The 23,151-nt window shown below is 37.9% G+C and overlaps 1 protein-coding gene across 1 annotated transcript; it reads left to right on the top strand.

Moving 5' to 3' along the window:
* Positions 1-951: 951 nt before the first annotated feature.
* LOC132330450 (cytochrome P450 27C1) lies at positions 952-20,618 on the top strand. Its single transcript, XM_059852792.1, has 9 exons — positions 952-1,374; positions 5,914-6,104; positions 7,748-7,947; positions 9,743-9,952; positions 11,225-11,388; positions 13,918-14,084; positions 14,862-14,940; positions 15,612-15,815; positions 18,237-20,618. The coding sequence occupies exons 1-9, from the start codon at positions 1,051-1,053 to the stop codon at positions 18,351-18,353; spliced, it is 1,656 nt and encodes a 551-aa protein (XP_059708775.1). The 5' UTR covers positions 952-1,050; the 3' UTR covers positions 18,354-20,618.
* The last annotated feature ends 2,533 nt before the right edge of the window (positions 20,619-23,151 follow it).

Below are 23,151 nucleotides of genomic sequence, written 5' to 3'. Positions count from 1 at the left end.
AGATTTTATTCCTGTAATATTTACTGCTGTATCCATAAAGACTGATGTGCCTAACTTCAGTTATTTGTTTCAGTAGAGTTATCAGTGCCCACAGTAATCATGTACACAGAGCTTAATCAGAATACAGCCTCAAAAATCTAAGTGAAGATAATTAGGAAAAAAAAAAAGCAAATAATTTTGACGCTTACTAGATTTACTTTTTCAGCAGTTTATTCATAATTCTGTTCTAGAAATGTGGTTCTTCCTTGAGACTTTCCTCTGTCCTCAAATTTTATCTGAGTGTCTGACTCACTTAAAAACCAAGATAGTCTCTTCCACATCATTTCAGAAACTAATCAACATTTTACAGAGAATCATTATCACCTTTGGAATTATACAGAAATACATACGAAAACAACACAAATACTTTTTAAACTGTGCGGATTTCTACAAAAGTTGACACAAGCTGCTTATGCAGTAGATCCTATCCAAAAGATAAATCATTCTGCAATACAAATAATACCTCTGAACATTGTAATTTACAGGATTTTTTTTGTGTAAGGTTATTGCATAAGACCAGCGCTACTTGTATGTGTATGCACAAATGTTTTTCATATATGTTATAGGATAATGAACGGTTCTAGGAGAATGTCCTGCAGAAAATACCCTATTTTCTAACACAGGGGAATGAATTAATGCCACAAAAAAAAAAGAAAAAAAGGCCTAATACTGTTTTTTTTTTTAATAGGAGAAAGATGGGGTGAACTTGTCACCAAACTAATGGGTGAAAGAGGCAAAACCTGGACTTTGGCTGCATGTATAATGGGTAAATTTATCTGATTTGAATTATACAAAATAATAGGTTGGTTCTATTCAAGTCTCATCCCAGACCCACCCCCCTTTTCCAGCCCTAGGGGAGGGAGCGTTAAATAATGGTCTGTGTAAACTGATGCTCATGCAGTAAGAGTTTGGAGAAGTGCTGCTTGTACAAGTTAAAGCAGGCACTGAAGAAAGAGCAACCAAATAAAAAGCAGCTGCAGGAGCAAAGTGGACCCTTCTGAAATTAAAAACATGTCTTTCTTCACCAGAGTTTTGAGGATGAAATGCAAGCAGACACTTGAATGTGAGAGGACTTACTTTTACCAGGCGCTTTTTGCCAGCAGCAGGTTTCCCGGGCAGCCGCGGCTGTGCAGCAGCCAGTCCCTGGAGGTGCGGAGCGGCCCGCGGGCAGCGGCGGGGAACAAAGGCGAGGGGCGCGGAGCGGAGCTGCTGGAGCCCCCCCCGCGCCGCCTGGGCAGGGTGAAGAGCCTGCACGAAATGCCCGGACCCAACACCCTCTACAACCTCTACGAGTTCTTCTGGAAGGACGGCTTCGGCCGCATTCATGAAATCCAGGTACAGCTCCCTCGGGTACTTAACGCTTTAATCACGCCAGGGTTACTTAAACCTTTCTTTTCCTCCCCTGGTAAAGCGCCGGTGAATCGCCGGGCGAGCAGTACCGCAGCTGGGCATCGCCGCGCCGCCTTCCCGCAGGGGAGAGCCGGGTTTCAGGGGATCCCCGCTCCAGTACCCGCAGCACCGGAGGCTCCCGCAGTTTTGTTTCGCGGGGGATCCCACGATCCCGGTTCCCCGGCGCCCGCAAGCGCTCCCCGCGCATCTTTGTGCGCGTTTTGAACCGCTGGGGAGGTGCCTCAAGCTGAAAGAAGGGAAAAAAAAAACCCCACTTTTTTTTTTTTTTTTTTTTTTTTTTTAACTGGGCTGTTTCACAAGCTTGCCAGAGGGCTTATTTTTGGCGGGCAGGGCTGGGAAACGTGGGCTTCCCCGGACTCTTGGACTGCAACACCCACCCGGTGCGGTGAGGCTGTGCCGGAGCCCGGGGCCGCCCCAGCTCTGCCGCGGCCGCTGCTCTTCCCTCAGCCCGGCTCCGCCGTGCTCAGAGACCATTTTGTCTCTCCTACCCCGGCCTCCCCTTACATAAATACACTCTGCCTATCTCGGTGCCCTGCGGGAGCGATAGATGCGCCTAGCCCCGCTGCCGTCAGCGCTGGCCGGCCCCCGGCGGCCGCCCCCGTCCCTGTGGCAGCAGGCGGGCGGTTCGAACTCGCCGGGGGGGCGAGGGACAGGCCCGCGAGCGGTGGCGACTGGCGCGGCCGGCCCTGCCGCCCCCTCCCCGGCCGCCACATTGGCGCGGGGGAGGGGAGCGGGTGGCGGGAAGCGGGGCCGGATGGCGGCGTGAGGGGAGGGAAGGGAAGGAGGGAGGGCGGGCCGAGAGCAGCTCCTGTCACCTGGCGTGTGGCGGTGCTGGCGCGGGCGGAGGCGGCCAAGTGAACCGGGTGGGGCTTGAGCAGCGTCCTCCGGTGTGGGCACCTCCGCTGCTGTGGAGTCCCGCGGGCCGCGGCGCGTCCCCTCCGTCGGGCGCACCTGGTGAGGATCTCCCTGCGGGAGATAAGGATCTTTGTGCAGCGCCTCGGGGATGCTGGCATAGGCAGCACTCTTACCGTAAGGCTGTCGCTATCCAGAGATGAATTCTTTTGGTTGCTTGGCCAAACATGTGGGTTTCATTCCTGAAAAGTCACAGTGCATCTCCTGGGGCCCTTTCCCCGTGTAGTCCAAGCGATTCTAAAGGAAGCGCTTTGTGTGTAAGGGAGTAAAGCTGCGTGTTTCACTCTTTTGCAGCTGTGGATCCATAAGCTTTCCACCGGCAGTACACATCTTGTTGGGAATACCTCAAACGGTGCTTTTCTTAGTGACCTTTCCCAAATCGCTATAAAGAAATTCTCAGTCAGAAATTCACAAACCCCAAGAGGTTTGCTGTCTGAAAATTACTGAAATTTCAGGAAGAAAGAAGAGAGAGAAAGGAAAATAAAAATAGAAAAGGGAAAGTAAAGAAAACCGAACTTTAAATGGTATGAGAATCAAAACTTGAAAGTTAAGATTTACAAAGGGCCTAAAAACACCAGGAAGAGGCAGGAGACAGAAAAATAAAGAATCACATAAGCTGCTCAGTTTTGTCCAGCTTCCTTATATTTACCATTTAGATTTTTAAGAAGAAATGTTAGGATGTATGCTGTATTCCATGGCACCCAAACTAGATTGCTAATGATGAATTGCTCAGCTTGATTGCTTGCTTACTAAGACATGCACATGTAAGGTGAAGACAACTAAAGCTCTTTGTTTCATTCTGTTTCTTTTTCTCCTCTGTGGTGGTGTACAGAATTTGAGAGGTACTCATCATAGTTTCATAACACTAAAAAAGATGCTACCATTGGTTTCAAGTTCTTTCGCTGTCAAAACAGTGAAAATTATTCAAAATATAAAAAAGAATATTAAGACATCCTAAATAGTATATCCTTTTCACTATGACTAGCTGATATGGGTATTTTCTTCTTTAGTGAATTCTATTCCTAGAAAGAAAAGTGTGAGGAAGGATAAGGAGAAGTTGCAATGTAATACTAGTATTTAGTCTGCCTAGAGTCTCAAGAATCAGAGGATACCCCGTTTGCCTACACGTAGAATGCAAGCAGGAATTAAATTTAACAGTCTGTTAAATTTAACAATACAGTGAACATCAGGAATGAATTAATCCCAAACCCTTTGGTAACCAGCACAGCTTCTTAAACGATGTCCTTTGGTGCACACAAATATTTGTGCGCTATATGCAGAAGGGGTAGGGAAGCTGAGAGCCTTTTCACAAAGGAGGTTCTGTTCTCAGTAACATGATTCCAGCTAGTCCTGGCCAAAGTAGTAATGCCTACAGCAATTATGACAAAGGGAAAGTATTTTTAATTTGATGGGGTTGGATCTCTTTTGTCTCATCAGTGCTATGCGAGGATAAAGAAAAGAAAGGTGAGGAGGGAGGGATTTGGATGCTGGCAGTTTGAATTTATGGTGTGTGAAAGAATGACTGGTGTGAGAGCGGTATGTGAGGCACTCGAGTGGAACATTTTCAAGGTCTGGAACAAGGGAAAGAAAAACCCACGTTGTGATAGAAAATATTGAAATAGAAATCCTGGGCATTTTTTTATACATGAAGTTGATAGAATGGTGTTCAGTCTGTTGAAAGAAAAGGATGTCCAAATACTTTGTCCCTGTCCATTTCTGGTTTAAAACTAGTATTTAATTTATTTGATTGGATAGCTTGTCACTTGATTCATTTTCTGTTGAAGTTTGTTGTTCCGTATAAACCTCACCATCATTGAAAAAATAAACCGCTCCATAAATACCAAAATTTGTTGAACCTGTTTTTCTATGACTGGTGGCCTGTATTCCCCTCACTCCACTGAATTCTCCTTGCCCCTCTCCTTTCCCAACTCATGCTTTCCTTTCAAGACACATACTCTCAAAAGTTATTATCTCCAAGATCAGTATCCCTAAAGTATTTCTAAGGCAAGAGATGCTTTGGATTTTGGGAGAGCTTGTTCCTACATTGCTCTGTCTGTGGTGTTGGTTAGGAGCAGACCACACAGAAATAACAATCGAGTTCCTGCTGTAGCATTTCCCTCATCAGGGTGACTAATACATGTGTCTCATATGAATCTAGATGCTGATTTTTGAAAATGGTAAGAATATTGTTGTGGGAGACCTTTAAGTTGGCCATTGTGTTCCAAAAGTAGTTAAGAGGTGACAGGCAAAGACCACAATTGCACAACTCATGTTTTATTTGGAAACTAGACAAAAAGAATTACATTTTTTTAACTGTACTTGGTATCATATTCTGAAGAGTGATTCATGTGTCTTTAACTTATTGTTGGCAATTAAACAATTCATCTCTGTAACTAAGATCGAATTAAATATATTTCACATAAATTAATCTTGGGTCAATACTAGATTTTCACAAATGCAGTTGGTGTCAACCATCTTTGGTTTATAATCAGCATAACTCTGTGTGCAGATGTCTTTGGATTAGAATGTAGGTAATGTGTCAAAGTTAAACTTTGGTCAGTTTAACTTGTCTTAATACTTTAACCAGAAATAAAGGCTTTAAAATTGATTTTTAGAGTCTTAATAATATCTTTTTAGTAACTGCTTTGCAGTTTGGGAGGGGGAAGGTTTTCCCCCCTCTGAAATGAGGATGTACCTCAACTCCAAGTGAATTTGTAAGAGTTGAGAATTTCACTTCATGACCATGTCAGAATGAAATTTATTTGAAATAATCAGTAAGATTTCATGGGACACTGACAGTGCAATCTTACTAGAAAACTGTTTGGGTTGGTTTTGTTTGTTTGTTTTAATATATATGCACAGCTTAATGTTTTCCAATCCTCTTTATTAATTTCCAATCCTCTTATTTTTCTCCAGCCTGAATCACATGATTTGTGGATCAACCATTTAATAAACCCCACTTGAAGAAAAAGATGCCACCTTTTCCTTTCTTTTGCAGAGTTAGCATATGTCTCTCTCAAGTTTACTGCTGACCAATCTGTTCCAAAATGCAGATTTTTACTAGGCTGTTGCACTGTCATTATTCTTGGTTAGGTGTGAAAAACTTATACATAGCTTCTTTATAAGCAATTAAATGGTAGAGTAAGTAGTTATTCACAGAAGATATCTTTGTATTATACTGGTAATTTAACCCTATATGCTTCCATGTTTTTCATTTTTGCAGACATTCTTTCTTACCTGTTTGATCTGAAGGGATGTGTTTTGAAGTCCTTTCATCTTCTCAGCGTTTGGTTTCACTCACACTCTGTGCCTTAGAGCTTTGGCTCTTTCCAGTCAGGGTCCTGAACTGTGTGACCTCTCTGTTTTCTTTGTGAATATTTCACAGTAATGCTTACATGCTTCTCCTGACATTTCAAACTGTTCCTTGACTGGAAGGCTGGGGATCAAATTCTAGGTGTGAGAGTTTGTGTATAACAAATTGTCAGTTTGCTTTTGTCACAGTTTTCCTTAGTAATACTTGACTTCTGTTTCTCTTTGTTGGTGATGCTGTAGCAAAAACACACTCAGGAATATGGAAAGATCTTCAAGTCTCACTTTGGTCCCCAGTTTGTTGTATCCATTGCAGATCGAGACATGGTTGCTCAAGTGCTCCGAGCAGAAGGCAGAGCACCACAAAGAGCCAACATGGAATCCTGGCAGGAGTACAGAGATTTACGGGGGAGAGCCACGGGGCTCATTTCTGCGTAAGTGTTGTCAGCCCTTCACTTTCCTTGTTTTCTTGTGCAAGTTTAGTGGTTTTCTGAAGGACTGTACAGGTCATCTGGGAAATCAGGCTTTTCTGTGTGGGGAAATCTTTGTGTCTAGTGGGGAGAAGTATTTGTGGTGAATGCTGTGAATTTGTCCCGCCATGAAGTTTCAAAGGGATGGGAATGATGTGTAGTTGAGTGTGGAGTGAGATACTTTGCTAGAAGACATTCTTTAGGAGTGTGTATCAGCTGGAGTTTGAGCTGACTCACTTACCTGCAAGCAGTTTTACAGAACAGAGCTTACTAGCTTTGGCACTGCACTGCATGAATGTGGGTTTATTGCATCAGTTCTAGACTGTTCCATCTAGCAGGCAGGATGCTGTGTGGAATTGTTGGCTCAGATTGGTTTTAGCTTTATTGTTCACTGAAGTGCCCCCTCAGTAGACTAATGTAAAGAATGGTCAGTTCACACTGTAGTGCATCCCCAGACAGATATTTCTGAATCTGGCTGATTCCAGAGGAGCTATCTGTCTGTACAGCTTGCATAACCTGGCAGCGTATGTGGGTGTGGTTAATTGCCACTGGGAACTACTCACAGTCCCCACTGACATAGGATGTTTATTTAGAGGGAAATTAATTTCCTGAGTCATGGACAGTCTGTTTTTCATGGTAGCAAAAGGCTTTATGTATTGCATTGCAGACTCAAATCTTAAGCTGCAGTTGAGACTCAAACTAACAGTTCCTTGATACTTAGTGAAAGGAGATCTTAAATCAGGAGACTCAGGAAATATCTGTTAAAGAGATCAAATTCTTCTGCTGGATGATAAGTTTCTGTACCTTGCAATAGCATTGCTCCAGGTAAAAAAAGTAATGGGAAATATAACAATTTAAAACAAACACATAAAAGATAATTTCCATTTTCATAAGGAATTGAAAGGTATCCCTGGAACCACTGTTCCCAGATACTTTGCTCATACAGAGCACATAGATACTACAATTCAGTTTTTTAGTCTTCAGCATCAAGGTTTCCATGCATAGCTCAGATAAAGCAGAATGTGTAAGTTATTTCTCTACAGGTAGTTCTGCTCTCTTCTTACTTTGTAGGTTTAGAACTGGGACAGCTGAAAGTGATGTAACAGTAACAGAATTTATGGTACCAGCTCAAGTTGTTGATTTGTCAGATGTGAATGTGAGACCTTTATTTGGTAATTAAGTATTTGTTCTCTGAAAAAGCAGTTTTGCAGACTACCCATTTGAATGTTTATTTAAAGTCATTTTAATAGAATATTTTACTAATTTCTTGCATTAGCTACTACTAACAGACTAACGTAGGGACACTCATCAAATTCCGATCACTGAGTGGGCAAGTTTTGTCTCTCAACCCAGAGATTGACTTATACCTTAAGATACATGTTGCAACACTGAAATGTAATGAGGACATGCAATAATACAGAATATAATTGTAGGAGCAGAATAAAATTGTAGGAGCACAATACAAAACATACAGTATTATAATTTTCATTTTAGTAATTGCTTTTATTTGACGTGAAAAATTGCAAACAGTTTGGTTGCAGAGCTCTTACCCAGCTGATGATTGTTAAGGAAAACCATGTATTGACATTATTAATAATTTCTTGTAGGGAGGGGGAGCAGTGGCTAAAAATGAGAAGTGTACTGAGGCAAAAAATTCTGAAACCCAAAGATGTGGCTGTTTACTCTGAAGGAGTCAATGAAGTTATCACAGACTTAATTAAAAGAATCCACACCCTCAGAAGTCAAGAGGAGGATGGGGAAACAGTGACCAATGTTAACAACCTTTTCTTCAAGTATTCAATGGAAGGTAAGCCCAGGCTGGATCTGTAGAGAAAATGGATGTAAACCAGTGTGGTTGTGGTTAGGAATTTCTGTCAGATGACTGTGCCCCGATGTGATTAATCTGAAAAAGGAAGTTTGACATTCTGCATTTGTGTGTCTTCCTGGCTACTGCACTGGGTATCAGTAGAATTCCTTTGTAGAGTCTTTGTATTAAGGAGCAATTCCCATGGAAATGCTGGTGTACAGGTAAAACGTTCAGTCAAGGTCTTGAACAGTCTCAGTACTCTGTATTTCTCTAATGGTTTCTCAGGGATAAGGGTGCTGACTTTCTGACAGGTGACTTCTAAGACATGTTAATTTGACATTATACCAGCCCAATTCCAATGAGGAATCACCATGTGATGTATCTAAATTCAGTTCATAGCTTAATGTGGGAAAAAATACTGCTTTTCCCTGCCTACAGATGCCAACTATGGGATTGTTATGCTTGCCTTAAGGTCATCTGCCACTGGCTACCATTAATGAGGGAATGCTGAAGGAAACCCTGGCCTGAGCCTGTATGGCATTTCCTGTGTTCTTATAGAAATCTCATGGTGATACAAATTTTATGTATTTCTTTAACTGACTGCATACAACCCCATCTTGTTATATGTAATGCCTTTTAAAAACATTGGTACTCTTTGCTGACAGGCAGCTGAGTAATTTGGGATTTGAAAAATATCCAGATTGCTCACTTTGTGTCAAATTGCTGGCTGCCTGCTTGGTCTGTTTCACATTAATAGTGTCTAAAAATGACATTTAACTACCAGTTTATGGAATTTCAAACTGTGAGCTTACAGATTCACTGTAACTGATGGGTTAGTTTAAATTCTTCACATTCTTTTAGTTTTTCATTTATAACTTGTGCCTGGCACACAATTATTTTCTATATGACTTGCTGTTTATTTAACTTACGCTGTAACTGTTCAGAGAATCAATACATAAGATTTCTTTGAAGGGACCATGTAAGCAGTGAGAGGATGTATAAGAACTAGCAAGTTCTGAAAGAGGCACAAAAGAAAGAAAAGATGCAGAAAAATATCTTCCCAGGGAGGAAAATTAGGAAAGGAGGAGTGAGTTGAAAATAACCAAATTTTAAAATTATTTTTGTCAGTAAAGATAATGCCTTGTGGGGGTGCCTGCAGAACTGCAGAAAAAGATCTGTGAAAAAATTACACAAGTCAGAACAAGAGACAGTCAATATTGTCACATGCAGCAGTGTCACACCTGCTGGTTTTTAGGTCTGGGTGGAGAATGATGCGTGCAGTAAAAGCATTGTCTGGAATGCAAGCTTTTTATCCATTTACATAGACTCAGTATTGATCTGCTACCAGCTGATGACAGACACAGCCAGTGGTAGAAACTCCTCCGTTGTCAGCAGTTATCAGAAATGTCTTTGGACTCTGTGTCTCTGAGTGTTCAGAGGCCAACAGGGCAGGCTCAGGATTCACAGTGCAGTGCAAAACAGCCTACAGGCTGGAGTCTGCTCTGCTTCTGGTGGAATTCCTGACTGTCTTCTCATGCTGAGCATTATTGACATAGCAGCTATTCTCTTGCTGCAATGTTTAGCTTGGCTCTTTTACTGTGGTTTGAATTTCTGTTTTATCTATTCCCCAACTGAAGTAGTAGTAGTAGTAATAATAATAATAATAATAATAATAATAATAATAATAATAATAAATTCTTGTAAAGTAGTTCCATTTAATGCTAGTTAATTCCTTAAATTATAAATATATATTCATGCATGTGTATAGACAATTTTTTCATTTCTTTATGTGCAGGTGTGGCCACTATTCTGTACGAATGCCGGTTGGGCTGTCTGGAAAACAACATCCCACAGCAAACTGTTGAATATATTGAAGCTCTGGAATTGATGTTTAGCATGTTTAAGACCACTATGTATGCAGGTGCTATTCCCAAATGGCTTCGTCCACTTATTCCAAAACCCTGGAGAGAGTTCTGCAGATCCTGGGATGGACTCTTCAAATTTAGTAAGATTTAGTAGTAGAAAAGTTCAGCTGTAATTCTGCAGGTTCTGTGTGTGTTTGAACAGGACAAGCTGCATTTCTCTTCTAAAATTATAAGAAGACATTGTGGCAGAAGTAAGTTTCATATTAAATGCAGACTGGCCAGGGGAACTGTTTTAAAAAATATTCCACTGAAAATTACCTTTACCAGTACATTTCAAAACTCCCCTTTTTTATACTGCTCTTTCTTTATTTATCTTCATCTCTTTCAGCACTCACTTTCATTCCAGGTCCAAGTGCTTTGCCAAAGTTTTGTCTTAAGCCACTTCAATTTTAATGAGGGTAGTTTTGTTGACTTCAGCAAAATTTTAATTAAGCACCCTGACATAATCACCTCTAAAACTGACTAAAAAGTTAATAAACTAGACTCTGTCAATTAATTAAACACTTTGCAAAGTTTATTTATATATATACAAGTGTATAAGTTGACATTGAAGTACACTGATGTACTACAATATGGATTTTTTTGGTAAATAAAACATTCCAGGCTACTTTATTAATCAGTTTTCATGTAAGTAGGAAGAAGGAGTTGTCTTTGCAATTTTATTTTTTTAATGTTCTTGAGTGTTAAAAAACTTGAACCATTTTTCTCTCTCAAATATTAGAAAGCTGCATGCATTTTCATTTTTTGTAAGCTCATTCTGTGAGCCATTAACTTTTGGAGGAGTTTTTCTCTTCTTAAATCCCTTGCTTGACCAAAGATGCTGTTTGCAGTCACTAGAGTATTCATGGAACTGTGGGTGAAATTGCTCAGCATGACATTCACTCAAGTTTTTGTATTTTTGTTATCACTTGATGGTTCTCATCTTTCTCTACCAAGTAATTAAGTTCTGTGGCTTTGACCTTCTGGTTGCTGCTTACATCTTGCAGCAGCCTCTCTGCTGAGCTGCAGCATGCTCTGCAGAGTCCACCCCTTCTTACAGAGTCACCAGGAGACAAGCCAGGTGAACATAAAACTTGGCCTCGAGCTTCCCTCAAGGAAGGGCACTGAAGTCTCTTGTGTCCTTCCTTTGGGCTCAGCATTCTCATGCTGTGAGATACCGAGGTTCCTGTCAGCTCAATCTTTCCTTGCCATGAGTACCCAAGGACCTCCACAACCCCTCTAGGATTTTTCCTTTAAGAAAAAAGATTTTTTTTTTCCCCTGGATGTGCAGTGTAGCGTGAGAAATGTGATTACTGAATGGAAGCAGCAGAAAAATAAAAATGGAGGCTTAACAATTTTTTTGAATCCCAAAGGTCAAATCCATGTTGACAACAAATTGAAGGCTATTCAGTCTCAGCTGGACCAAGGAGAAGTAGTGAATGGTGGGCTACTTACACACCTCCTAGTGAGTCAGGAACTTACTTTGGAAGAGATCTATGCCAACATGACTGAAATGCTTCTGGCAGGAGTGGACACAGTAAGCTTGTTACCATTTTTCTTGTGTGTAGTTGTTTTTGTACACCAGGATCTCTGGCAGTTCTCTTCAGGGGGGTTACATTGCTCATGAGGCTGTAATTTTAACACATTTAAGCCATGAGGCCTTTAAAGTGATACAAAATACTTCCTGTAGTGTATAATCTCTCCACTGGAATGAAATCAGTGTTCTGATCTAGCTGTGGTAAACAGGAACCCATCACTTGGGAGTCTGTTCCACAGTTTATTAAACAGGTAAAATAGCAATTGTCTTTACATTCAGCTTGTATTTCATACATTTTCTTTTAATAGTTTGCTTATCAGGTCGGTGTTTGTATTACTTTAGGTAGAGCACAATAGAAAGATTAGCTGAAAGTTAGGGTGAAAAAAATTGATCAATAAATTCATATGTGGAGTTTGGTAAAGGATTTTCATGTATGGCTAATTAAATCAACTGGGACACACATTATGGATCAGATATCTTCTTTCTGCTGGAATCCATTACTGGGGGGATGCTAGACCAGCAATGATGTGGATAAGGCACAAGTTCACTCTAGCCCTGCCTATGCTGGCAACATAGAGTCAGGCTGAGGCAGAGAGCTGTGGTAAATGCTCAGGACTAATGGGGCTGGTGTATCCAACATGTTAACACCTAGGAACATGTTTCAAGTGTCTCTCATTCTTTATTCTTCTGATTTGCCATACATTTGAAGAAACATTAATGTCATGTCTGTATCTTCCCCTCTCATTCCTGGCATATGAAATCAGTGTAGCTCAGTACTGACTGCAGCATGACCATTGGAAGAATAAGGAAAAAGAAAGATGAGTTGTTGTATGTAAAATGTATACAGAGTTATTTAGAATATCAGTGAACACTTCTACTATAAATGATTGTTACTGAACAAATTTTTTAAAGAAATTATATTAATTTGATAAAGAAGTCCTATGTAGGACTTAAATAGTCTTATACTAAAAAGGTTTTAAATAAGTAAAAAAGTAAAATGGTCTTAAAGAAAAACTCTCTGGATAATTGAATTCAGATTTTTTTTGGCTTAAGAAAGTTTGTAAGGTTTCTAAAGAAAACAAAACAAAAAAAAAAACCCAGCAGCAATCACTTTTGAATTCCAAAATAAGGAGCATATGTAAAACTTCTTTATGTGCTGAGTATTACTCCATTGGTTAAATGTCCCAAGGGCTTATGAATTTGCAGAGCTTTTTGATGTTGGTTCTTAAGTAAAACACATTTATTAATCCTATTCATTTTCTAATCTTTCAGACTGTTCATTTTCCATTTTTAGTGTGTGACATTTTTCATTAAAATAAAAGGGCAATGTTCATGCCAACAAGAATTTCCCTTTCCATTTGATTCTGCTTTGTCAGCTGGCAACAGTCTTTTTCTAAGAGGACTATACTTCTGACTTCCTCATTTTCAAGTACAAAACAAAAATTGAAAGAATCTTTTTTTTCCTACTGCTGTCAATTCAGATCTCAATTTATCATAGAAACTGAAAGAGATTTTGAGGATTATAAAAGCTTTCAACAGAATTGTGAGGCAGTTGTTGACTACAAAGCATTTTGTCTGTTCCTGGAACAGTCCTAATTTTTAAGTTACGAAGAAACTGGGAACCTGGGAAGGAACACTGTTTAATCAGAGAAGTTCTGCACAATTGCCAGCTCCTTTGAGTGGAATAGAACTGGGTTGCATTGTAGAAGGCACAGCCATTCCATATTGCAAGAAAATCAAGAAAAGCTTATGAGAATGGTACTTGAAGCACTATACCCCTGTTTGAAGACAAGACATAAAAGGTCGCCATCATGATGAATTTGCATTCTAAATTGATCTTAAAATTAAGACCAAAATAAGACATTTCCACAAACTGATTTTTTATCCAGCTGTGGTGAAAAAAGATTAGATGATGGGCTTCTTTAAATCCTCTTGTGCTCAAAGTTGAATTGTGTTCTGCCTTGTGTTCTGTTTCTTCTTCACACAAAATATTTTTAAATGATAGTGGTGCAGCATTGCTTACCAAAAGGATAAAGTATAATCTTAGCAGAGATGATATCAATTCTGTCATGTGGATGCTATGGGGGGACCACCATATGCTTAAAAGGGGTTGGAAATGTTCTGAGAAGAATTTTCTTATCTTATCAAAGTGTTTTTGTTGGAAGGAAGGGTGAAAAGCATATTGAAAACTGAGAGCTAACTTAATCCATTGCTGTTTGTAGTGTTTATGTTTCAATATTGCTCACATAGTTGGGTTTGCATTTGGTTTGTCTGTTGCTTTTTATATTTCGCTGGGAAAAATTCAGCAGGGATTGTTTTGATATGTGGTGGACTTTTAGATGGAAAAGGGATGAAGGAGGGGATGGCAACATCTGGCAACCTCCCATTGAATCCAGATGTGAATCATTGCCAGCCTGTTTCATAACTTTAAACATATAAAACACATAGTTGAAAGCTGATTGTTTTTCTTGGCTTGAAATTATTATTAATATAATCTTGTTTGGCTTGATGATTGTGGTTTTTCCGTAGACTTCTTTCACTTTGTCCTGGGCAATATACTTGTTGGCAAAGCACCCAGAGGTGCAGCAACGTGTTTATGAGGAAATAGTCAATAAACTGAGAAAAGATCACATTCCAGTGGCTCGTGATGTCCCAAAATTGCCTTTGATTAGAGCTGTCCTGAAAGAAACCTTGAGGTAAGTAGCAGACAAGTAAAAGATTTAATTCCATGTTATTCTAATGAATTATGAGTCCATTTTAGCATTTGTAGTTTATTGTTGCTAGTGCAGTTTGCTGCTTCTACTTTTATTTATTTCAGCAGTATTGTGTCCAAGGATGCTCAAGCAATGAATAAGATAGATTATATAATGTTTAATATTTCTCAGTATGGGAGAAGTGGTTTCACAAATGTAGGACATGTCTGTTAAGGTAGGGAATAGAAAACTTGATTTTTCCCTTTAGACTGTGTGATAAAATGTAACAACCTCCTCCCCACTCTGGTACTTTGCAGTCCCACTTCAATAATTTTAAGCTTTTTATTTAAATTTAAGGCATGTGACAGACATGGGTTTTTTTAATATGTTTATACTAAATGTTCATCATGAGGTGAGGGAAGTAAGAGGATTTTAGAGAGGGCATCAATAAGGCATTTTCAGCTTTACCAGTAGTACTAAAATGTCTCCAGCTTGACCACCTACCTTCATGCTTGGACATGTATAAAGCAAATAAATACATAGACCAAATAGCTCAACCTTCAGTTACTAATAAATAACTTTTCTCAGATGATGATCATATTCTCACAGATGATTCAAGGTCTTTGAAGCTCCAAGGTGTTCTGTACTCCTGAAAAACACTTTTGATGTGAATGAATATGGCATTCATCCTGCATATTTGTGAATGCAAATTGGAATCTTAACATTTTTAAAATTGTGTTAGTTATTACTGTTGAACTTCAGATAAATATTTCTCACTAGGTTATATCCAGTATTGCCAGGAAATGGAAGAGTGACCCAGAAAGACTTAATCATTGGAGGATACTTGATACCTAAAGGGGTAGGTTCTGTTGCAGTCCTCTGCAGAGAACAGTTTAATTTTTGCAAATGAAATATGATCTGCTCCAACATATATGCACTTCATTGATTTTGAAAGATTTCAAACATTAAGAGGAAAGTATTTCAGTAATACCCATTTATATGCCACAAGTAGATTTTATGATTGACTTATTGCTGTTGTTTTGATATTTTTTATTTGGGTCCTTACCTGCAAATGAAATTTATCATCATGACTTCTTAATATTCTTGAGGGTGGATTCTATTAATAACACATCAGTGTAATGGTACAATTCAATTTAAAAAGCATGAATTTCATTATTCTTGCAGTTTTCCAATGCTTTGTCTGTTAATTCCCTTTGTGGAAAGTTTCTCCTTTTCTCATAGCAACCTCATGAAACAATTCCCAATACTTGTAACTTGTTCCCATCTCCTTCCCCACTGCATCTTCTCTAATATATGCAGCAACATTGAAAACAATTTGAAGATATTTTCCTTTCACCAATTGAAAAAGGGATTTGATTTTTGATTTTTTTTTCTTTTGTCTTTAGAATTACTCAGAGTTGCTTAAGTTTTATCACCTCTTATTGCAAAAATTTCAGTAATTGCAAATGCTTTTCAATTTTGTTATATGTGTTTGAGCTAGCTAAATATAAATATCATTTATTTCCTCAGACCCAGCTGGCCCTTTGTCATTATGCTACTTCATACAGTGAAGAAAATTTCTCAGTGGCTAATGAGTTCCGACCTGAGCGCTGGCTGAGGAAAGATAACTTGGACAGAGTAGACAACTTTGGCTCCATCCCCTTTGGTTATGGCATTAGAAGTTGTATAGGAAAAAGAATTGCAGAGCTGGAAATCCATCTTGCACTGATTCAGGTTAGAGCTATGTGACAGCATTTCAAGAGCAAAGTGAATGGTATTATTTTGTTTTTACGTATGCCATTTCTGGGTATCCTACAGTGCTCAAAACCTTTGTTTTGGAGTGTTGTCTAATGTACTCATGCTGCAAAGACTTAAAAAATTAAAAATAATCATGCTTGAAATATAGCATAGTACCTAAACTACATTGCAAATGGTAAAACTAAATGTAAGTTTGTTAAGGAAATATATAGATTTGGTACAGAAGGCTTTTGTAAGCAAATCAGAAATCTTTCTTAATGTATATTAAAATGTTTACCTGCTCAGTTTCTGTGTTTAATTTAGAAGAATTCAGAACTTACAAAGATTGAAAATAGATTTTATATCCTTGTACTGATCACAGTGTGATGACAAACAGTAGAATTTTTCTATGTTCTGGGCTTTTCTGTCTCTTCTGGTTCTCTCTTCTAACTCATTCTCATTTTAGATATACATAATTTATAGCTATATAAATAGTATATATTGAGATATATTGGTTTTGATTGGTTCATATCATAAAGAAAATGTTCCCAACAGCTGCTACATTTTTTGTCATTTACAAGACAGCCTATAGCTCAAATAATGAGTACAGATTGTGCAATCAAATAGTGAAGATTTGTAACTATTTATAGATGATTAACTGTAAAAATATTTATGTATTCAAAGGAAAGCTTGATTGAATTTGTCTTTGAATTTCCTTCAGTAAACTTCTAGAGCAATCTCTGAACAATTAGTGCCTGTCTTTTGGAGCTGAGATGAGAGAGCTCCCAGGAGGCTTGGTAAAACAAATATACTTCCATCTTTTTTAAAAGGAGGCTCATGGAAGCAATTGAGGACCTGCTTTGTTTTCTGGAAAGAAAGTAGACCAAAACAGCACACAACCTATTTACAAACACAGAGATGATACTTAAGTGTGTTAAAATTAGAAACACATGGAGCTCATCAAAGAGAAATTGTGTCAGACCAATCTAATTTCTTTTTTTGACTTGATCAAGTGGGGGTATAAAGTATAAAGTAAGTCATGTACTCTGACTTCAGGAAGTATTTTCACACGTCCTGTATGTTTTTTCTCTCAATTAAATTAATAGAATTTGTTTTTGCTCTCAAATTAATAGAATTTGTTCCAGATGGAAATGCCCATAAAATGCATCCACAGCTGGTTGGAAAAAGGAAATAGCTGAAGGCAGTAGCTATAGAATAATTGCTGTTGAACTGGGAAAGCTTTTAATTAAAATTCTGTAAAAGTCTGTTCTGCATTCGATTTAGGCTGTTATTTTCATTAACAGTGTAAGTGATGGATTACTTAGAGAGTACTTTTACAGTTTGCATGGGATACCAAGCTGATGTGAATTAATTTAAAATCACGGGATGTGAATATAGATTTTTGAAGAAAAAGGAGAAATGTTTTAGAAGCAACACAATGTTATTAATTAATGACAGTTGCAAGTTAGTGCCCTTGAGAAGAAATAAATGCATAAATACAAATTTATGAACAACTGTCTGAGTAATATTAGTACCATAGGAACAGACTGGAGTGATATAGTAAAAAAATCATTCAATTCTGACAAGGCAATGTGATTCTAGATAACATTAGCAGCATTAGCAAGCATTTTGAATGTCAGAAAGGGGAGCTAAATTACTCAGTCTTGCAAAACACTGATGAGTCCTCACTTAGCAACAATAACCAGCCACCCCCATGCACTGCATTTTAAGGACAATATAGCCAAATTGAAGTAAATTTGGAAGACAAAGATAATAACAAGAAGGATTTTAAAAAGGAAAATTGAATAAAAGCCTCGTCCAACATCTGACACTGAAAAATGTAGTCATGTATAGGAAAATGCATTGGTTATCAGTCATACTAGAGAAAGAATAAGAGAAAATTACTTAATTTATAGAAAAAAAGTGTTTGAGATTTATTATTAGGAAAAGTTAAGGATGTTGCAGTATTTCCCTCTTGAAAGTGTAAAAGTAGACAGCTGAAGTATTCTTCATTCAGAAAAATGAGTCTGATGGGATTTGGATTCCTACAGCTCTCTTAATTTCATATATTGATTGATATTAAAGGAAGTGAAATCAAAAACACATAGAGGGGAACCTCACAAAGTTTGGAAGAGACCATGCTTTCTTTGATAGTTCAGACTGTTTAATCTGGTTCTGTGGGATTTCTTCAGAAAGGACTTGCTCAGTCCTCCCTCCATCAGAGGAGGAAGATTTTGAATTATAATCTTTACCTTGTAACACCTTTTTTTTTCCTGGATGGGAATCATAGCACTTAAACTCTGCCAAACTGGCTACACAAATTTTGCTTGTGACAGTCTGTTATGTTCTCTTGTTAAAGGCTACTCTTCATTGGTAAATTTGCAGTTTTTCTAATGTTTGTCCTGTTTATGTTCACAGCTACTTCAGAATTTTGAAATCAAAATTTCTCCCAAAACGGAACCAGTTCGTGCCAAAACTCATGGACTTTTGACTCCTGGAAACTCCATCAATGTCAGATTTTCTGACAGGAAGTGAAACTCAAACGTTTTGGAAGTACTTGTACAATTTTCATGTAAAGAGGTTTGCATTTTGTGGAAGTTTAAAACATGCTTGTTCTCTGGTTTGTAGGTATTTGACAATATCATGAAGTGTTATGTTCTGCCTTAGTTCTAGCAGTACATAAGAGCAATTACCTCTCCTGTAACACTTAATTACACATATGAAAATACAAACCAAAAAGATTCCTTCTTGCACTGGGAATCTCCTTTTATCTGGGAGAATTCCTTGTAATAACAGCACATTCATAAAAAAAATGCCAACCAGAAGTAAATTCAGACATGTCAGTATCATTCAGTGGTTTTGTCTCGCTGCTACTCGATGAGTGCATTTGAGAGCAAGGGGATTATTATATAATATGTGGAAATTAACTGCATGTATAAGTTTATATTTTCTTGTCCTCCAGTGTTTTTTAAAGGTTTCCACATAACAATGAAATTATGAGATAATTTTTTTAATATGTAAAAACATTTACTCTGCATGTATTAAAAAAAAAAATTCCAGTAATATGAAAAGTAAGGATAGAAAAAATACAACTTATGTCAAATTGTTTAGACTTGAAATACAGAACATATACAAATTTATCTAAACATAATCCCCATAAAATGTTTTTATATAGTTTTAAAAAAATACAAGTCCTAAAAATGAAAGTTTAAATATCACATTGGAGAGTTTGAAGCCAGGCATTGTTCTCATCACCAAAGCACAAGCCACTTTCATTGTTCTAGCTAATATACCAAACTCAAATGTAAATATTAAAAGAAAGTAGTTGTTACATTTTTATCATTTAATTATAATACTACTTTTGACTTTATTCTGTTCTTCAACACTAAGAACTGGAAACAGTAAATTTTACTGTTCTTCAGCAGTAAAGAACTGGAATCTTCCCATTTTAACTTGCTGAACCCATAGGCAAATACAGAGTTCTGTTGGACAGAAATGTGACTACTGAAGTATTCAGAGAAGTTTGTTTACTATCTGGTGCCTAACAGAAAGAGTGGACACTTGGAAGTTGGGGTTTGGTCTTTTGGGGGTTGTTTTGTTTGGTTGGTTGGTTTTTTTTATTATGATTACTTTTCCTATGACAGCCAACAGAAAACTCTCCCTTGCACGATACTTTGGATAACTTTAGTATCACTGCACTAACCTTACATTCCCATTTTTGAGAGAAACCTTGCACCCTGCATCCACATTATGCCTTGAACAACGTTCAAACCTGCATATCCTACTATGCTACATATGTAGTTATATATAGTTAACTGTTTACATGTCAGGCTCTGACTGTTTTTTGGGAGGTAGTTTACATACTGACAATCATAAATGCTTCAGCTAAATAAACTTAGCAAAAGTTTTGCAACTTGCTTTTTAAAATGACAAAATTTTTCTTTGATTGTCTAGTCTTTGGAAGTCAAATACTGGTTAGAAATTTAAAAACTCTGTAGTTTTAATGGTGTACATGAAATTTCACATTGCCTACTACTACAGTCACACTGTTAAAGTATTTTAATTCCTTTTTGTGGTGTCTTTTCAAGGTTTAGACTAAAAAAAACCCAAAATTTCCTCTGTATGGATCTCATATACAAAACAATAACTCTGAACAAAATTGATCTGATCTAGTAGAGGATTAAATGCCTACATAAGGACTTTAAAATATTATTCTTGTGTTGAGCATACATGTGAACTGTAAGAAAACCAGGTATTCTGTTGGGAGTATTTTCCTTGAACAAGCCTGCCTTCTGATTTTTCCAAGACTCTCAATTATTCCATCTTTCCTTTTTTTTTTTTTTCCCTTTCCCATTGTTATTTTCAATTGTCTCCATCTTAAATTAAATGAAGAAATTTGTATTTGCCAGAGCCAGCTGACATCCCAAAGGAGATGTTTTGCAAAATCTGTTTAAAAGTCTATGGACTGAGTATTTGTCTTCATAACTCTGCCTGGTTTTATTGACTTGGAGACAAGGAGCTCCTGCCTTGAATCCAAATTTGGATGCCATATGGTGCCTTCCTTTAGTTTTGTCATAGCATCATTAGAAACACCAGCCACTGCTATGTTGCAGTACATTTGCTGCTTGGTACGAGTCCCTAAGTAAAATGTCAGTGCAGAAGATGGAAGAGACATTCTAAAGTGCTTTTTATAGCATTTGAATCTTTTAATGAAAACAGCCAGTTTTTTTGTCCTAATCGAGCACCTACCCATGTCAGTTGTCTTTTATACATAATAAAATATTTATACAGAAATTACAAGGGTTTGTTCTTATTTTAATTACTATTTATATTTGCATTTTTGTTTAGCAGCCTCAAGTCTTTAAGTTGTTGTATTGAACTGCAAGATTCACTACTCCATGGAAAATAATAGCTAGAAAAGAGGGGGATTCTTACTAGAATTTAAGGTGTGCAATGACTTGGCAAAAGGGGAGATAACATTATGTTAAGAGTACGGTCATTGTGGAGGAAAGGTACTGGCAAAGTTATCCAAGAAATACCCAAGGATTGACTCTAATTAATGTTTTGATTAATTGCTTAATACACAGATGAGTATTAAAGATATAAAGAAAAAAGGCATAAAGTATGAAAATCAAAGCAACAACAAAAACAACGCAGAATGTAATAGAAATGGGCTGGAATTTAATAGCAAAAAATATATATGTAGGAAATAAAAATAATTTATTTGAGGAGCTCACCACTTGAAAAAGTAATATGTGGAGGAAGACCTAGATAATCACAGGTGACTAGAAAGTGCAAGAATGTGGGAATAATGAGAAATACAGCTTACAATGTATGAGATGCAGTCTAACCTATTCTTCCCCAACTTCTATCAGAGATAGTTCTTCTTAACTGCTATAACACAGTGTGCTTAACTGTTCAAGAAAGGTGGAGTTTGATTTGGACAGATGAGGATACACTAAGATTATCAGGTTCATAGTTTCTGTGAGTGGAGAAGGGGTTATCCTACAGTGGTTTTTGCTCTGCCTCCCTGTGGTTTGCTGGCAGATGTAGCCCTGGCACATCTGGAAGCTATGTAACCATGGGCTTAGGAGAACTTGTTTTGTTGGACACAAAACTGCTGAGTTGATTTTGCTCTTTCCAGTTGGATTAGATAACAGGTAGTGGAAGCATGGATGTCTGCAAGAGACTAAATTTATCCTCAAAAAATTCATGTAATTAGTCTAGAAAAGTGAATATTGTAAGAGGACATAAATCTTTTCTACAAATACTTTCAGGTTAAGCTCTTTACTCCTTAAGGTAAAGGACAATGCCTGTTCAAAACAAGTAGCACCAGAAACAATGACTAAATAAACTGGTGTGGAAGGTTTCAAACTATCAGGAGAATTAGAGTTCAGAATGAAGTCATTGTGAGACATGGGGAAGACTGAAAAAAAAATACCCCCAACCATGAAATGACAAAGAATTCCATAAACTGTTTAACTAGAATTACTCTATTCAGTCAGTTTGTTCTCTGTTTTCCCATACTCTCTTGTAGGCAAGGAAGGAATCTAGGAGGTCAGTGGTGAAATAGTGACAGCACCAGCAACATTGTATGCCAGTGGTGAATGAAACTTAGGAGCTTCTTAAATACCCCAGCTGTGACATGGCTGTGAAGATGGAGAGGAGGATGCCTGACAGCTGTGACAGGAGAGAAGTAAGCACTGGGAGTGTGTTTGGAGCTAGGAACAGAAGAGCTGTGCTGGTACTTGGGACTGGGAAGGGAGGAGTGGGAAAGCCACACTGAGTGGAGGCTTTGTGGCTGTACCAAATACCACAGGGGGTGCCAGTTCAGGAAGTGCAGAGGTGAGCTGTGGGCTGCAGGGAGAATGGGGCAGGCTGAGAGAAAAGGGATGAGACAGGAATAGTTAGGAATGTCTGTTGTGTACTATTTGCACTGCATTAAAAAAACAAGGCCACTACTGGTTTTGATCTCTGAGGTTTTTCCTTCCTATGCTATGTTGTCACATAATGTTTCTAACTTTAAAACGTGCTATCATATAATTTCACAGAATTACTACAGTTTATATCTTTGGTAACGCCAAACTTCACCAGTGCATGCCCAGAGGAAGGGCTGTAACAAACCACTGATTCTCACTGCTCAGAACAATGGTAGTTAGCACTGGCAGGCTCCCACGGATGCAGATGAATCCAAGGGTTTTTCAACTCCTGAAGTGTCACAGAAGTGTCAATAGAGGATTTACAGGGGCAAGTGGAAAGCAGATGGTAGGATGATCTAAAGGGCTACCAAGTGATAGTCCCAGCACTGTACAGCTGCTGAGCACAGATGTAAATACATGTGACAATACCATCTCTGGGGAGGAAAACTGGTCTGACACATTGGACCCTACTGACTTTTGGAAGTGAGCACCTCTGTCATGGACTGTATTTATTGAAGCAAGATACATTACAGTTCCCTGGAATGTGTGCTGGAAAATATTTGGGAATCGGTCCAAAGTTGCCAGGTATTTCTTATTCCTGTGTAGGTTTTCATCTAAACCTTACACATGCAGTAGGTAAATAATAAAGTTGGATGGAAAGCTGTGAGTAATAATTATTTTGGTACCTGATCTTTTAAAAATATGTATTTTATATATATATATATATATATATATATATATGTATATATGTACAATAAAAAAAAAAATATTTTATCTGCTGTGATTAATGCATGTGTTTACTTCCCTTTTCCTTTTCAAAAGGTACTTACAACAGAAAACAAGTGTGTGTGTATATATATATATATATATAGGGGGTGTGTGTGTGTATTTATATATATATATATATATATATA

This window comes from Haemorhous mexicanus, chromosome 8, assembly GCF_027477595.1.
Source record: "Haemorhous mexicanus isolate bHaeMex1 chromosome 8, bHaeMex1.pri, whole genome shotgun sequence".
NCBI lineage: Eukaryota > Metazoa > Chordata > Aves > Passeriformes > Fringillidae > Haemorhous > Haemorhous mexicanus.
This window is presented reverse-complemented; position numbering and strand designations above follow the sequence as displayed.

Bases quoted from the DNA above. Each gene is read 5' to 3' on its own strand.
- LOC132330450 (XM_059852792.1), top strand. From the start codon at position 1,051: ATGTCTTTCTTCACCAGAGTTTTGAGGATGAAATGCAAGCAGACACTT. The intron at 6,105-7,747 runs GTAAGTGTTGTC...AATTTCTTGTAG, and splicing joins GCCACGGGGCTCATTTCTGC to GGAGGGGGAGCAGTGGCTAA. The intron at 11,389-13,917 runs GTAAGCTTGTTA...GTTTTTCCGTAG, and splicing joins TTCTGGCAGGAGTGGACACA to ACTTCTTTCACTTTGTCCTG.